The sequence below is a fragment of the Leucopleurus acutus genome (assembly GCF_964270905.1).
Source record: "Leucopleurus acutus genome assembly, chromosome: 19".
Classification (NCBI taxonomy): Eukaryota; Metazoa; Chordata; class Mammalia; order Artiodactyla; family Delphinidae; genus Leucopleurus; species Leucopleurus acutus.
The window spans coordinates 6,956,686-6,972,368 of record NC_139161.1 but is presented as its reverse complement, the minus strand read 5'-3'; the positions used below and the strand labels follow the sequence as shown (position 1 = coordinate 6,972,368).

At 55.3% G+C, this 15,683-nt stretch overlaps 1 protein-coding gene across 1 annotated transcript; it reads left to right on the top strand.

The window, feature by feature from the left end:
• Positions 1–67: 67 nt before the first annotated feature.
• GGA3 (golgi associated, gamma adaptin ear containing, ARF binding protein 3) lies at positions 68–15,494 on the top strand (the record flags this gene model as incomplete). The annotated part of the gene is made up of 17 exons (XM_082859963.1): positions 68–107; positions 5,910–5,994; positions 6,124–6,199; positions 7,566–7,664; positions 8,374–8,497; positions 8,717–8,820; positions 8,955–9,035; positions 9,520–9,657; positions 10,239–10,320; positions 10,418–10,534; positions 10,843–11,082; positions 11,467–11,537; positions 11,824–12,119; positions 12,332–12,555; positions 12,856–13,025; positions 13,158–13,268; positions 13,508–15,494. 17 exons carry the CDS (start codon positions 68–70, stop codon positions 13,616–13,618), a joined length of 2,169 nt encoding a protein of 722 aa, XP_082716089.1. The 3' UTR covers positions 13,619–15,494.
• Between the last annotated feature and the right edge of the window lie 189 nt (positions 15,495–15,683).

Genomic DNA, 15,683 nt, shown 5'->3' with positions numbered 1-15,683 from the left:
CCCCGGCTTTTCTCTTTCAGATTCTCGCGAGGTTTGAGGCCGCTGGGCCGGCCCTGGCGGCTGCAATATGGCGGAGGCGGAAGGGGAGAGTCTGGAGTCCTGGCTCAGTGAGTAGTCGCGGCGGATTCTGTTTGCTCTCGAGCCGCGGAGCCGCACCGCCCCACCCGCACCTCTCCGCCGCGTCCCCGGGCCCCGCGGTGGCGCCGCCAGGCAGCCCGCGCCTGGCCTCGCCCGCGCCGCGAGCGTCCCGCGATCACGCCCCTTCCCCAGCAGGACGTCCCGGCCCCTGCTCCCCGTGCTACTGCGCCTTCTCCCGCTCCCGCGAGCAGCGGCGTGAGCTCGGGTCCTGTCCCGTCCCCGCGGGCTCCGGGAAAGCGACAGCCAAGTGCTTCGGGCTGGCATGCATCGGCGCTTGGGGGAGACTGTAGTGGGGCCGCGCGCGGCTGATTCCGGGCCCCCCGCGCCTCCCTGACGAAGGGAAAAGCTCCGGATTTGGGCTGAAACTCCGGGAGCGGTGGGTGTCGCTGAGCATACACACATAGCTTCAGAATTGTGACCATGTATTCGGGAAGTGACCGCTTCGTGCCGGCTGAATGTTTGAAGTGAGAGTAATCCAAAGTGAGACAGAGAGAACAGAGCTCTACCTTCTTCCTGCAGTGACCAAAGCGTGGTGAAAGCTATGTTGGGGGGGTGGGGGCGGCTGCTCCCCTCCCCCACCACCGCACGTCTTCGCGAGTCATTCGCTGGTAACCTACTCAGAGCAAAGCTGAGGGGCACAGCATTGATGGTGTAGTTATAGCGGCCTATTGCTATGACTGCTAATTCATACTGCTTTTAAGGAGATACGGGTTAACCTTAGCAGGTAGTATTTGGCTGAAGAGTTAATACGTTGATTTAACTATGGACTAGAGGAGACCCCTAGAGGCCTCTTTAAGTGAAGACAAATTGGACAGGGTGATAAGACGGGCAAGATGCCTAGATACTGCCTTGTGCAGTATCTGTTATTTACTAGAGCCTGCAGGCTCTTGGAGGTGATGCGTGTTTCCTCCAATTGCCTGACTTTTCTTAATAAGAAACCCTGTTCAGGTGGTTGAACTTAAGTTACGTTTGCAAAACCTGCAGTTGCAGGCAGGTCACAAAGCCTTCTGTATATATGGAACTGTCCTCCAAGGAGCTCAGTGCTCCAAAGACGTTCATTTAATTCATTTATCAAGTATCCCAGCAAAGTAGGTACTTCTGTCACAATTTCACAAAAAGAGGGCACCGTCTCATCAATTCACTTGCCCAGAGCCACCCAACTGGATATAATCACACTGGAATTGGTTCCATTCATAGATATTAATGGGGACATTGGAGTAATTTAAATGATCTAAGCTGAGTTTAATAGGCTAGGTTTAGCGTTAGTTTGAAAGAGCAGACTGACCTGTTTCTGAGAGAGAGTGGAGATGGTGATGGGGGAGAGGGATGGTATCTGTAGAGACTAGAGCTGAGACTGGCCTTTGACCCCTTCCTGTAACCTCTGTCCACTTTCCTGGTTCTTATGACTTAATGGTGTGAACTGTACCAATTGAACAAACCAGTGCTTGGAGTTCAGCACCATCTTAGTCTATGTCCTTGTCACTCTGTGGTTTGCTGGAATTTTTTTTTTTTTAAGATTTATTAATTATTTTATTTTTGGCTGTGTTGGGTCTTAGTTGTGGCACGCGGGCTCTAGTTGAGGCGCGTGAGCTCAGTAGTTGGTGGCGTGTGGGCTTGGTTGCCCCGCGGCATATGGGATCTTAGTTCCTTGACCAGCAATCTAAACTGCGTCCCCTGCATTGTAAGGCAGATTCTTTACCACTGGACCACCAGGAAAGTCCCAGTTTGCTGGAATTATTACAGAAGCCTCTGCTGGGCCCACTGTCTCAGGCCTCTCCCCTCCGCATACCAGTCCATTCTGCATTCTGCTCCCAGAGAGCACTTCTGTTTAGTTAAGTCATTCTGCTGCTTCCTCTTTGTGGCTTCCTGATACTCTTCCTTACTTTGGTCAGTTGGATGTTCTTGTCCCACCAACACACATTCCTCTCCTTATCTGAAAGCCCTGTTCCCCTTTGCTCCACTACATGCTGTAAAATGCACCCCAGAATCTCCTTCCCCGTAAACCACCTCTTGATTTCAGCCTTCTCCAAAGTCCTGCGTTACAGCAGTTGATCAGCGTCTAGTGACTACCTGCTGTGTGTGTGAGGTGTGATGAAAATTAAGAAGTTCAAACAATCTTTGCCTTCAGTTTGAAGAAAGTGATGCTGGAGTGGATACAGCATTTTTAAGTAAAAAGATAAAAGCAAGAGCCATAAATGCTAAAATTCAGACAGTTTCTCTGGGAAATTGGGAATAAGTGGAATGGAAGATGGTTCTCCCAGTGGGGAGATTGCACTCGAGCTAGGCCCTAAGGAATGGGAAAATTGGCGAAGAAAACACCAGACAGTGATGTGGAGGGAGCAGACCACGTCTGGGGTATGCAGTAACAGCTGTTTGGCTGGTTCAAGCAGGGGGTTCCTGTGGGAGTGTGGTGGGAGAGAAAGCTGGGAAGTTAGAAGTTAGAACCAGATTCCGGACCAGCTTGAATTCCAGCCCAAGAAGTTTACGTGTCTACAGTTAGGAGGTCCCCATTCCGACTGTACCTGGTAAAATTAGTGTTTTGTGAAGGTTCATGTTGGTGTTTTTACAAAGGATGGGTTGGAGCAGAAGTTCTGGAAGCAGGTGAGAAGTAGGGAGGTCGGGGAAGGAATAAGAAAAGAAGAAGTGAGAGTTTTAAAAAGACATTGAGGGGACTTCCCTGGCGGTCCAGTGGTTAGGACTTGGTACTCTCACTGCTGAGGGCCCGGGTTCGATCCCTGGTGAGAGAACTATTGTAAGATCCCACAAGCTGTGTGACATGCGCCCCCCCACCCCCAGAAAAAAATCGAGAAGGAAGGGATTGTGACTGACTGATGAAAATGGATGAGGAGAGGGAAGGAGTGTTCAAACCTGGGTGCCTGGGGGTGGGGCAAAAGGAGCTTTTGAATGGTGGCAGCATTTATAGAAACAGGGAAGTCAGGAAGTAGAAGTGATGAGTTTGTTTTTAGACTCGTTTCTGCACCAAATTAGCACCTAAAATTACACCCTGTCTTGTTTTTTGCTCTGGTGATTTCTCATGTGTTGCACCAGAAGAGCGTGACGTCCTCAAGGGTAGGATCCGAATCTTGTGCTTTTCCTGTAGTCCCTCCAGGGCCTACCACGCTGTGTACTTAGTTTTCTATGGCTGCTTAACAAAGACTTGGTGATTGACTAAGTCTCCCTCGATTCCAGACCACAGCACTGCAGGCTGACTCTTGACTCCCTTTCCATCTGTGTCCTTTACATCATTTGCTACATAGAACTTGTCATCACTGGACTATCTGAGCCGTGTTGGGAAGGCGTAGCCAATGCTGCTGTTTCCATCCCTACTTGACCAACGGTCCACGACAGTCAAGGCTAGAGATGGAACTAAGTTGAAAATGAGAGCAGGAAACATAGAGGCAAAGACACAGACTAGAATAAGGCTTTCAACGGAGTCAAAAATAGAAACCTTGAATCAGAGTAGAGCCCAGAGGGGCAGTTCTAGAAGGCAGGACCTGAGAGGAGGCTCTGGTGTCACCTCCGTGCCAGGTGAAGGAGAATGTTGAGGGGGTGACAGTTGTGAGTCTGCTGGCGAGGCAGTGGGCAGATGGCGCGATTGAGTCGCCCAGAATCATCCCCAGAGGTTCTTCCAGTTCCCGTGGGTGACTGAGGTCTGCTGTCTGAGCTGGCTGGAGAGTCAGAGGCTATACTCAGAAGTGGGACCAACCATGGCTGAAACCAGGGCCTTTTGTGCTCATGTGTAGGCAGAGAGCTCCCTGCGGGTTTGCAGTAAAAAGATCTGTCAAGGGGAGAGGGAGTGGGATTCTAGAGATGTTGAACATAAGTGAAAAGTAAGTGGGAGCGTTCTTGGGAGGAGAAATGCTGCAGGAGCTACGGGCAGCCCCGGGCAGAGTACATTGTTTGGTGAATGCCCGTGTGTGGGGAGGGGCTGTCCACATTGTACACTGTATCTGTAAGATGCTTTTCTAGTTGCAAACAGTGGAAGCGAGTGGGCTTCTTTTTCTTATATCACGAGGCATGCGACTGTCCCCAAAATGATGAGAGTGACAGGTGTAGGTATGGCTCCTCAGACCACCTTTTAGTATCCTACAGCCTCTTAACGTCATGAGAACGTTAAGCATCTCAAATGATAGGGATTAGTAACAAAGCCATGCCGATACCTGAGAAAATTTCAGACACCTGGTGGGAGAGACTCAGGGCTTTTCTGGAGGGTAACAGCTAGTAGGTCACTGTGGCAATAAATAGCCACTCTTGATAGAATTAACCTCCCTTCCCTTCAAGCGTGACATTTTGAAGGGCCTGCCAATTCTCTTCTCAGGATTGAGGACTGACATCTCGTTTTTCCTCCAAATATGATCCTAAACCATCAGAATTTTCTTGCAACCAGAGCAGAAACGCTGCCACGCACGCGCAGCGCTGGGCGCTGCAGGTGTTCCCTCTGCTGCCAGCTGGCGTCTGCTGATTCTTGTGACTCCTATTGGAGGGGTAGGGGGTGGCTAGGAGTCCCTGTTAGGATTTGGTCGTGGAGCTAGTGACTTTTAATGTTAGGGGAAAAGGAAGTTAAGAAAACAGTCACGAAGAATCAGAATTTAGGAACATCTAACAACACCCCTTGTTGGGAAGGGCTTTTTACAGGCTCTCACTCTGCTTTTGGCCCTTGTGGAAATCTGCAGGAGGAGCCTGGTACTTAAAAAAGGATCCACGCCTTCAGTCTTCCTTTTGTCTTCCGAACCTGAAGCCCTAAATTTAGCAAACAGCTTGAGAGTGCTTTCTAGAAGAGGCCAACTCCAAGATCTGAATCAGAGATGGGAACACATTTAACCACCCTCAGCTGGGGCCATCCTCTATAAGCACAGGTTCTGGGGATAACAGAGAAGAGAGGACCCACACCAAGTATTAGGAGACTTGGCATTTAGCTCCTGGAATTTAAACCCTCAGTGACCCTCTGAGAACTCTTCAACGCTTGTCTTTGTCCTTGATCATGGAAGACCTTTTAAACTTAAGGGTGGGGACTTCCCTGGTGGCGCAGTGGTTAAGAATCCGCCTGCCAATGCAGGGGACAAGGGTTCGAGCCCTGGTCCGGGAAGATCCCACATGCCGCAGAGCAGCTAAGCCCGTGCGCCACAGCTACTGAGCCTGTGCTCTAGAGCTCTCGTGCCACAACTACTGAAGCCCGCACACCTAGAGCCCGTGCTCCGCAACAAGAGAAGCCACCGCAGTGAGAAGCCCGCGCACCGCAACGAAGAGTAGCCCCCGCTCGCCGCAACTAGAGAAAGCCCACGCGCAGCAACGAAGACCCAACGCAGCCAAAAATAAATAAACAAATAATAATAAACTTAAGGGTGCTGGGACTTCCGTGGTGGTCCAATGGTCGGGGGAATTAAGATCCCACATGCTGCATAGTGCAGCCAAAAACAAAAACAAAACAACAAAACAAAACTTAAGGGTGCAGATTACTCAAGCTCAGGTTCTGTTTCTGCAACCCCAGGGACAGATAGCACAGTGATTGGTGCTCAGAGGGGGTCAGTAAATGCTGCTAGCTTGCCTTAAAATGAGAGGCTTAGGATTTGTTTTCTCTTTCGTTTGTGACTTTCAAAATATTGGACAGAAAGTGGTATTTGTATTTGACTTGCTTTCTGACTGAACTATTGAGTCTTTTCTTCTAGAGAAGAAATTTCTTCACATCAGTGCCTAAAAAGCGTGAGGAAAACCTTCCATACTGTCCTCCTTACTCTTTATAACAACCGTACTCTTCTTTGTTCTGTCCCAAGATAAAGCCACGAATCCTTCCAACCGCCAGGAGGACTGGGAATACATAATTGGCTTTTGTGATCAGATCAACAAAGAGCTTGAAGGGTGAGTCTCAAAGTTGTTAGGGGGCAGGTAAGAGGTAGTTGACTGGAAAAGTAAAAAACTGTGGCCAAGGAGGGCTAGCCAGATGGCCTCGGGTCAGTGTCCTGAAAGTGTGGTCTGCTTGTCTCCCAGGCCACAGATCGCCGTCCGACTGCTGGCCCATAAGATCCAGTCTCCGCAGGAATGGGAGGCAGTCCAGGCCCTGACGGTAGGTTCTTCGTGCTGGCGGAAGATCTTCATGAGCCCGCTGGGATCTCTCAGGGGCTCAGGGCTCACACCCTCAGCCAGCTGAACGCCCTCGATACAGACTAGACATACCTGGACCTTGCTAAGTCGGCTGTTCCACAAGTGTGTGTGCCCCTGTGCCAGGCACTGAGCTTCACGGATGGCTGAAGCGTGGCCACAAGGTCTAGTGGGAAAAGCAGAGTGGCTGAGGGAGGGAACGAGGGGCAGGGGCCCTGGGCTGTGGGTGAGGCTCAGAGAAGGCTTCTTGAAGAGAGGCTGACAGAGCTGTCTTGCCAGGTGAGAGTTGGCCAAGTGTGATTCATCCTGTAGCTAAAAATAATGCCAGTTACTAGTGAAGGCATCACACCAACAGGCAGATCCTAGCGTTTATTCAGACTAAGGGGGGTCAGGACGTGGAGCCGTGTGCGGCACGCGGGCGCCTCCCGGGCTCTCCCCTAAGCCAGGGGGCCCAGGTTCTCTCCTGACTTGGTTCAGCTCCTGGAAAACCGGGAGAGGGGGACACGGTCGTGGAAAAGGCACTTAGCCCACGCACATGGCTCTGCTGGGTCCTCCGGAGAGCAATGGCCTTAGAACAGTGGTTCTTGACTGGGGGCAGTTTTGTCCCCCAGGGTACATTGGGCAATGTCTGGAGACGCTTTTGGCTGTCACAGGTCAGGAGGTGCTACTGGCATCTAGTGGGTAGAGGCCAGGGGTGCTGCTGAGGACAGGCTTCTACAACAAGTGACCGGCCCAAAATGTCAGCAGTGGTGCAGTTGAAAAACCCCGCTTTACAAGGACAGAAGCCAGGGAAGGGGGCAGCACTGGGGTGGTCTGCTCCTTGGAGGAAAACTCAAGGCAGGTCCTATGGGCCCCAGAAGGAAAATAGATGGGGGCCGGGGGAGGGGAAGTAGTGTACCATCTACAATGAAGACAACAGAATTTAACAGAATTCTCTCCCACCTCCCCAAAACGTTGATCAGCTTATGGAAAGAACCCTGGACCCTGAGAGAGGCGTGTGCTCTCTGGGTCTCCGTCTCCTCACCTGTAAAACACAAGGGCAGAATCTGCAGGCAGGCAGGCACCTTCCAGGACTGACACTCGATCTGTCTTGGTATCTGGGTCTCAGGGTTTTTTACTTTAGTTCCTGTTGAGCTTCCCCAGGAGAGGTTTACAGTTTGAGGGGCTCTTTCGTCAGTAATCCTGTTGCGCTGATGTCCCCTGGGGCAGTGCACGCCCCTTTTCCTGGTTAGCTCCTTCCTTGGGTGAGTATTTATTCAGCGCTCCCTCTGTGTGGGGTCTGGCCGAGTGCCAGGTCCCAGGCCTGAGCGCCGCGCCTTTGTGTGGTCCAGGTGCTGGAGGCCTGCATGAAGAACTGTGGGAGGAGATTTCATAACGAAGTGGGAAAGTTCCGGTTTTTGAATGAGTTGATCAAAGTCGTCTCTCCAAAGGTAAGTCAGTGGCAGTTTCCTCGTTTCTAGGAACTTCTTTCGTACCCCGCCCCATCTTACCGCCTTTCACTGCACAGACCAGCATCTCCATGGATCTGAGATCCCTGGGTCCTGTCCTCAGAGAGCTAGGCTCTGACAGTAGCAGGATGTCCAGACAGGGCTCCCAGTCTAAACGTGACAGGTGGTGTGGCAGCAGCTGTGTGCATGTCAGGGGAGGGCCTGTGTAGCGTTGGACCCTGGGCTTCTAGTGACAGCAGTCACTGTTCCTCGCCTGCCTCACGTGGACACGAGCAGCTGGCCTCCCTCATCACCGGGCTTCCATCGCACACTAGTGTTGCCTAAGCTCTGGTCACCCACTTACGGCAGAGGGAACAATTCTTCATAGCAAAGAGGTTCTCATTAACTCCTCTGAGGGAAAGTGCAGTTCTGTTTCTGGCAGACTGTGTGTGGAAACGCCGTGAGGAGCTCCCAGCCCCCGGCCTGACTACCGTCTGTACACCGGGTGGATACGGCCGTGTGCAGGCCGTGTGCAGGCCGTCTCCTGCCCTCCCCTCCCAGTACTGTCGCACTCACGCCTCACACCTGCGGGTTTGGAGGAAGCTTGAGGACTGTACCCAACTAGCGACCATTACACTGCCGTGAAGAGAGCGCTCCCTCTGTCTCTGCCTCCAGACTGCGCTAAGTTTTCCCATTTCCTTTTGCCTCTTAGTACCTGGGGGACAGGGTGTCTGAGAAAGTGAAGACCAAGGTTATTGAGCTGCTTTATAGCTGGACGTTGGCGCTGCCGGAAGAATCCAAGATCAAGGATGCCTACCACATGTTGAAGAGACAGGGTATGCGCCTGCCTTCCCTCAGCCTCAAAGCAGCCCTGAAGGCTGGCCAAGGCCAGGAAGAATGAGGGGTGTCCGCCTAAGACAGCGGGAGGGGCTGGGCTGTGAGGGAATGAGGGGGCTGCGGCCCGCAGGCCTGGTCCCAGGGAGCGCCCCCTTGCTGCATGAGGAGGGGAAAGAGCGCGGCCCAGCCTGCGCGAACGCTGCCCCGTCCCATTTCAGGCATTGTGCAGTCGGACCCGCTGATCCCTATGGACAGGACACTGATCCCCTCTCCGCCACCTCGTCCCAGGAACCCTGTTTTTGATGATGAGGAGAAGTCCAAGGTAAAGTGCATTCCAGCCTGCAGCGTCCTCAGATGAGGCGTGGGCTTGCTCAGTGCTGTGGGGAGCTCCGGCCCTGTGTTCTCCCCAGGTGGGGAGTTGCCTGTTCCTCTACCTCTGATACCCTCCTCTTCCAGCTTTTAGCCAAGTTGTTGAAAAGCAAAAACCCAGATGACCTGCAGGAGGCCAACAAGCTCATCAAGTCCATGGTGAAGGAAGTGAGTGGGTCCCGAGCCTTGGGGTGGAGGATCCCGTGGCCACAGAGCAGAGGTCCCTTTCCCTGGTGCTGCGCCTGTCGTTTGCCCTGTCCCCAGCCCTCACCTGGAAGGAGGAGCATGGGAGCTTCTGGGGGAGAATGGGATAGAGGAGCACGAGTAGCTGGGGCCAAGTTTGGGGGTAGGGAGGACTGTTGCTTTAAAAGAAAAACTGTAGATTGGGTCTGAGGCCAGTGGTTCCCAAGAATCATGCATTGAGGGCAGAAATAGAGACACAGATGTAGAGAACAAACGTATGGACACCAAGGGAGAAAAGTGGCCCGGGGGGGGGCGGTGAGAAAAAAAAAGAATCATGCACTGAAACGAGCTTCCGTGGGACTGGCCTCTGCTCTCGTGTTCTCTGGGAAGGTGTGAGCCTTGCCTGTCGGGATTCTGGGGGGCAGTGGGACGGGTCCAGTTGAGCTTTCTCCTGGATCCTCTGATGCAGGATGAGGCGCGGATCCAGAAGGTGACCAAGCGTCTGCACACTTTAGAGGAGGTTAATAACAACGTCAAGCTGCTCGGCGAGATGCTGCTTCATTACAGCAAAGAGGATTCTTCAGAGGCAGATAAAGAGCTCATGAAGGTAGGCCCCGCTCTGGGAGGGCCAGGCTCCGGGGAAGGGAGCCAGCCTTCGCCGAGTCCCAGCCCTAAGACGCTGCTACACACCTGGTGTTCCCTCACCTCTTAACCGGCACAGCAGCCAGGTAGAGGGGAGTGCGTCCCCATTTTGCACACGAGCCATGGCTGACTTGCGCAGGGTGCGCGCGCTCCACGGACCCCTACATCTACGCGACTCTGCAGACCTGCTCCGGGGCGCGCCTTTGCTCCACCTCGCTTTCTGCCTCGGGGACATCTGGGCAGAGAGGCCAGCCCTGTGCCCCTGATGCTCACCTCAGCCCTCGGTCACATAGATACTCTGAATTCTGAGACATGTGCCAGCCGGGGAGGCAGGAAGGGACACACTGTCCTGCGACTTCTCCGCCTGAACAGGCGTCTTGGGTGACACAGAGTGGTGGAGGCAGGTGGCAAGATGTGTGCTCCGAGCCCAGCTCTGCCGGTAACTGACCGTGGTACCAGGGGAGCCCGCGGCTGGGCGTGAACGCTGAGTTAGATGCTCTCCAAGAACCCTGCCAGCTCCAGTTTTTCTGCCTGGGTCTCTTCTAGGAGCTGTTTGATCGGTGTGAGAGCAAGAGGCGGACGTTATTCAAACTAGCCAGCGAGACAGAGGACAACGACAGCAGTTTAGGTGAGTGAAGAGGGATTGACAAAGATGAGCTGGGAGTCGGGGTGTGTGAGGTGGGACGCCGTCACGGCCAGGAGTGAGAAGTCTCTCTCCATTCTAGGGGACATCCTGCAGGCCAGTGACAACCTCTCCCGGGTCATCAACTCTTATAAAACAGTCGTTGAAGGGCAGGTCATCAATGGTGAGGTGGTCACCTCAGCCATTCCTGACTCTGAAGGTAAAGTGTTCTGGTTCCCCACTCCCGACCCCTCTGGACCAGCCCCGGTCCCCACCACCAGGCCACGGTGCAGGTTGACCAGTGTGTCATCCCACAGGGCCCGAGGGGCTTCTCAGCCACTCCAAGCGGTCCCCCTTGGAGGTCTGCACAGGGTCTCCCCTGCTTGCCTTCTCCGCTGGCTTTTCAGCCTTCACCTGGCACAGGTGCTCTGGGATTAGGCCAGAGGCTGTGTCAGGGTTCCCCCTCCCTCTGTGCAGCCACTCGTGTGGCCCCTGATTATTCCTGTCCCCTTCCCTTCGTCCATCCAGGAAACCACCGTTCCAGTAACCAAGGCACTCTCATTGACCTTGCCGAGCTGGATGCGCCGAGCAGCTTGTCCCCAGTGCTGGCCCCCGTACCCCGCCCCTCGGGCATCCCTATCCTCCCTCCGCCCCCCCAGGCCTTGGGACCCGGGCGCAGCCACTCGTCCAGCCAGGCTGAGGCCCCGCCGGGACCCAGCAGCACAGGCCACACCCTCAGCCTGCTGGACGAGGAGCTGCTCTGCTTGGGTGCGTCCTGGGGGCTGGAAAGGGCTTCTGGTGGGGCCGGTAGGGAAGCTAGGCACGTGGGAGCGGGAGGTCTGAGGGGCCCGTGTGCTTAGCGAGGGTGGCGGAGGAGGCTCCCGCTGTAGGCAGAGAGCCAAGTGCAGTGTCCCTCAGGGGGAGCAGAGCGGACCCAGTGTCTCGCTCTGCTCTCCTCTCCCCGGGAGGTGCCCCCTCAACGTAAGGACTGAAGCGGATCCGCTCCCCTCTGGAGGCTGCCTGGGGGACACCTCTCCACCCTGTCACCCACGGATGCCCCACTGGTCACGTGACCCTACCTCGGTTGAGGTGGGGCTGGGACTGCCCAAGCCCAGAGCCTCTTCTCACCGCAGTCGTCTTCTCTGTTCTCAGGTCTCACCGACCCAGCCCCCTGTGCTCCTCCCAGAGAGTCAGCTGGAAACAGCCAGTGGCCCCTGTTCCAGGTAGGGGCACAGGTGACATGACTGCAGGGCTGACAGCCTTCACTTCCTACTGTCCTCCCCCTCCCCGACTAGTTCTCAGCTGCAGTTGTCTGCTGTCTTGACCCCTTAGGGCACCACGCCGGATACGGCGCTTTCCCTGCCCTGTCCTTGGAGGACAGGGGCCACTCGTCCAGAAGGACTGCAGTAGGGCCCCCAGAAAAGGGGTGGGGGGTGGTGAGCCCAGATCCCCCGCCGCTCGCAGGGCCCTTCGCGCCCTCTGCTCACTCGCGCTTTCCGTTCCCCACAGAACGAACAGTCGAACCTGGACTTCTTCAGCCCCAAACCTGGAACTGGTGCCTGTAGCCTCTCAGATGGGCCTCTCCTGCAGCCCTCAGCAGCCCCCGCAGGCAACTCCCAGGCCCCCGTGGTCCCAGCCAGCGTTGCAGCCCCCCCGGCCGGCTCCTTCTCATTTTCCACCGGCCTGGCCCCAGCTTCGGCCCCCAAGGCTGAGCCTGCGGCCCCCGGGCACCATGGTTCAGCTTTGGGCGACAGCACCGTGCGCCAGCTGGACGCCCTTGATCAGCTTCTAGAAGAGGCCAAAGCGTAATGAGTGGGAGAGGGGCTGGTGGGGAGGGCAGGCCCGGGCGTGGCAGAGCTAGAGGCAGCTCCAGAGGGGTCATGAGTGTTCCCTCTCAGTCTGGAATCTGGAAGCTAGGGAGGGGAAGAACCGGCTCTAGCCTGGCGGCCTTAGTGAGGGGCAGCCCAGCAGCCCTGCCTGGTCTCCGACGTGCCCTGTTCTCCTTCCTGCCTCCCAGGACCTCAGGCCTGGTGAAACCCGTCTCCTCTGGCTTCTTCGCTGGCGCTGCCACCTCCCCTCTGCTGCCCACCAGCACCTCAGCTAGACCTCTCCTCCCCTTCTCCACGGCGCCTGGCAGCCCTCTCTTCCAGCCACCTGCCTTCCAGTCCCAGGGCAGCCCCGTGCAGGGGCCCGAGCTCTCCCTGACCAGTGTCCACGTCCCCCTGGAGTCTATCAAGCCTAGTAGGTGTTCACGGAGGCTTGGGGTGAGAGGGGAGGTGGGGCTCACAACTTACAGTGTTGTGGGGGACACGACAGGGGTGGCAGGGTACAGGCTCTCCAGGCCGGGGTCCCTTAGAGCCGCACGTGGCCCACCTGACCGCTGTCTCAGCCTGTGCTTGTTCCCACCGTGCACTCTCGGGAGGTCCTGTAGAAGTGGAGCCTCTGTCACAGGGCCGCCGGCGCCCTCCCGCTTGGCTGTGGTGTCTGCTGGCTGTCTTCAGCCTTCCTCTCCTTCCACACTCACGCGCCCCCTTCTTACAGGCAGCGCCCTTCCTGTGACAGCCTATGATAAAAATGGCTTCCGCATCCTCTTCCATTTTGCCAAGGAGTGTCCTCCAGGACGGCCTGACGTGCTGGTGGTGGTGGTGTCCATGCTGAATACGGCTCCCTTGCCTATCAAGAGCATCGTGCTGCAGGCTGCAGTGCCCAAGGTACCCCCGGCTTCCTGGAGCCTCAAGAGGCAGAATTCACCTGTATCTTGCACCCACTGCGTCCAATCCCAGTTCCATCTCAGGGGCACCTGCAGTCTCTTCAAAGGAGCTTCTCTCTCTCTCTCTCTTTAGTCAATGAAAGTGAAGTTGCAGCCACCCTCTGGGACAGAACTCTCTCCGTTTAGCCCCATCCAGCCACCTGCAGCCATCACCCAGGTCATGCTGCTGGCCAATCCACTGAAGGTGAGCTAGAACTGGGGATCCCAGCCTAAAGCCCTGGCTGCCCCAGGTTAGGGCTCGGGAATATCACCTCCCACCCTGGAGTGTCGTGATACCACAGCATTAACATGCGTCCCTTCTCCACCCTGGTTCAGTGGCTGAGTGAGGACGAGGTGGTAGGAGCAGGGCCTGTCCCACAGCACAGACAGGGCCCCACGGGTATCACAGAAGAGAGCGTCTCACGCGCTGCCCCTCTGCCGCAGGAGAAGGCGAGGCTTCGGTACAGGCTGACCTTCGCCTTGGGGGAGCAGCTGAGCACGGAGGTGGGGGAGGTGGACCAGTTCCCCCCTGTGGAGCAGTGGGGGAGCCTGTGACCCCAGAGGACACTGTCATCTGCACTTTGGAGCCCAGGCAGGCTGCCCTGAGACGGGAGGCTCTCCAGGTCCAGTCCTTCTTCACGTCCTGACTGCAGTGCTTAAGAGCTTTGATGTGGAACAGGGGGCCTGGGTATTGCTTCCAGGAGCCGAGCAGCTGCTGTGATGATCTCTCCTCCTCTGGCCCCCTAAAAGGACCTGTTTTTATCTACCTGTGTGACTTGAAGTGGCCACGTGCATCAGGGGTGGGGAGTGGCCCCAGACTCTGCACCCTTGCCCTGGGAACATGGACCCAGGGCTGGAGTAGGTTTTTCCCGTGTTGGCGTCCTTTGATGCCACAGAGGGGGAGGTCTCCAAAGACAGACTCAGGGCCCTGCCTCAAGGACCACGTCCTCACAGCCCCAGAGGTCTCAGCTCCCCGTTGCTGCTCCGTGCTTCCCCTTGGCAGGCTCCTGCTCCCATCTCCAGGGAGGTGGGCAAAGCCCAATGGTCCTGAACGGCCCTGGGCCCAGAGTAAGGAGTTGGTATGCTGCCAGATCTCCAACCCTGCCCTCCATGGGCAGCGTCATCCTGGAGTGGCCACTGGATAATGAGTTGTGTGCTTGTCCCTGGTGGTGGCAGGCTGTGTCCTGTGGACATCGCAGCAGGATGAGGAACTCAACTCAAGCTATTAGAAACAGTAGAACTTGGCCTCATGGCAGCCTAAACTGCAGATAGGAAGGAAAGATGGAAGAGAACCAGTGTTTTCCTCCGGAAGCAGGTCCTCAGCACTTTCTGGGAGAAGTGTGCCTCCTGCTACGGGAGCAGGCCATCCTACTCACTCACTACCTCTTGCTCCGCATGAAATAAACTGCTGTCCTGCCCTTCACGCCTCTGAAGGGGAGGACGACTCCCAGCGCCCTGTGTCCTCCTGCTTCAGCCTCCCCTGCCTCCCACCAGATGGCCTGTGGTGTGGCACGTGATTGACTGGGAACAGGAGGCCTCAGGGTCAGGCACGTTGCACTAGTTCTATGTCCATACCTGCTGCCCAGAAACCCTGTCCCCAGCCGCCCAGGGGCACTGTCAGCAAGATGTTGGGTCTGGAGGTGGTGAGATTAGGGGCCTTGCTTGAATCGAGTCACCAGACCCTATTGCTTCAACAGTGCTCAGCCCAAGCTTCTCCACCCACTGGATGGAACTGGGCCGGGGACTCTAGGCCTCACGGGGCAACAGCAGAGTGAGAACCACCAGCTGGGGAAAGAGCGCACAGCTCACCTGAGCTCAGCTGGATAGGCTCAGAGCCATCTCTGGGGAAAGGTGGCACAAACCATGTTCCCTGACCCCTCCCTGCTCCTTGCCAGGCTTCCTCACTCCATCAATATAGAGGTCATCTCCCCTTCCCTCCCACTGTTGGCAAGCAGGTTTCACTGCTTCACTAGGACAGTCAAAAGTGAATCAATTTCACTACTTAAGGAATAAATCCAAGAGCTTTCCAGAGACGGGCTGCTGCAGCCCTGGGAAGGTCTGTGGGACAACATGGAAATGTACCTTTATAAGCTTCAGACTTTAAAATTATTTATGAGTGTTACTTGTTACTATTGAGGTCACTGCTTCGTGACAAAAAACTCTACTGGATATATCAACTGCTGCCCTTGTTCTGCTGCATGTCAAATAAACCATTTTCACCCCATTTGGAATCCTCCTAATACAGACACCAATCGCCCCAGTGTGGGGGAAGGTGCCACTTACAAATTCCAAATGTAGACAGGTGGATATGCTGGCATCACCTGAGGGCTGCTGCTGAAAGGTAAGGTTCCTAGACCGTTTTCTTTTTTAAAGAAGATAACTGGAAAGTTAACAGATGATTGTGAGGTGAAGCCAAATTTCAGAAGCACAAGTAAACCACTGAATGCTCTTGTTCAAGTTTCTGCTTTCAAGCAGGAGGGCACTGCACTCACCGTAACTTCTGGGGGTGGCTTTTTCTCGAAGACAGCTACCTCAGGTTTACGGTGGTGGTAGATAAAAACTCCCTAGATGTTAGAACTGTAAGTTCTATAAGAACTTGCCTTCTATTTGCGAAAGAAAA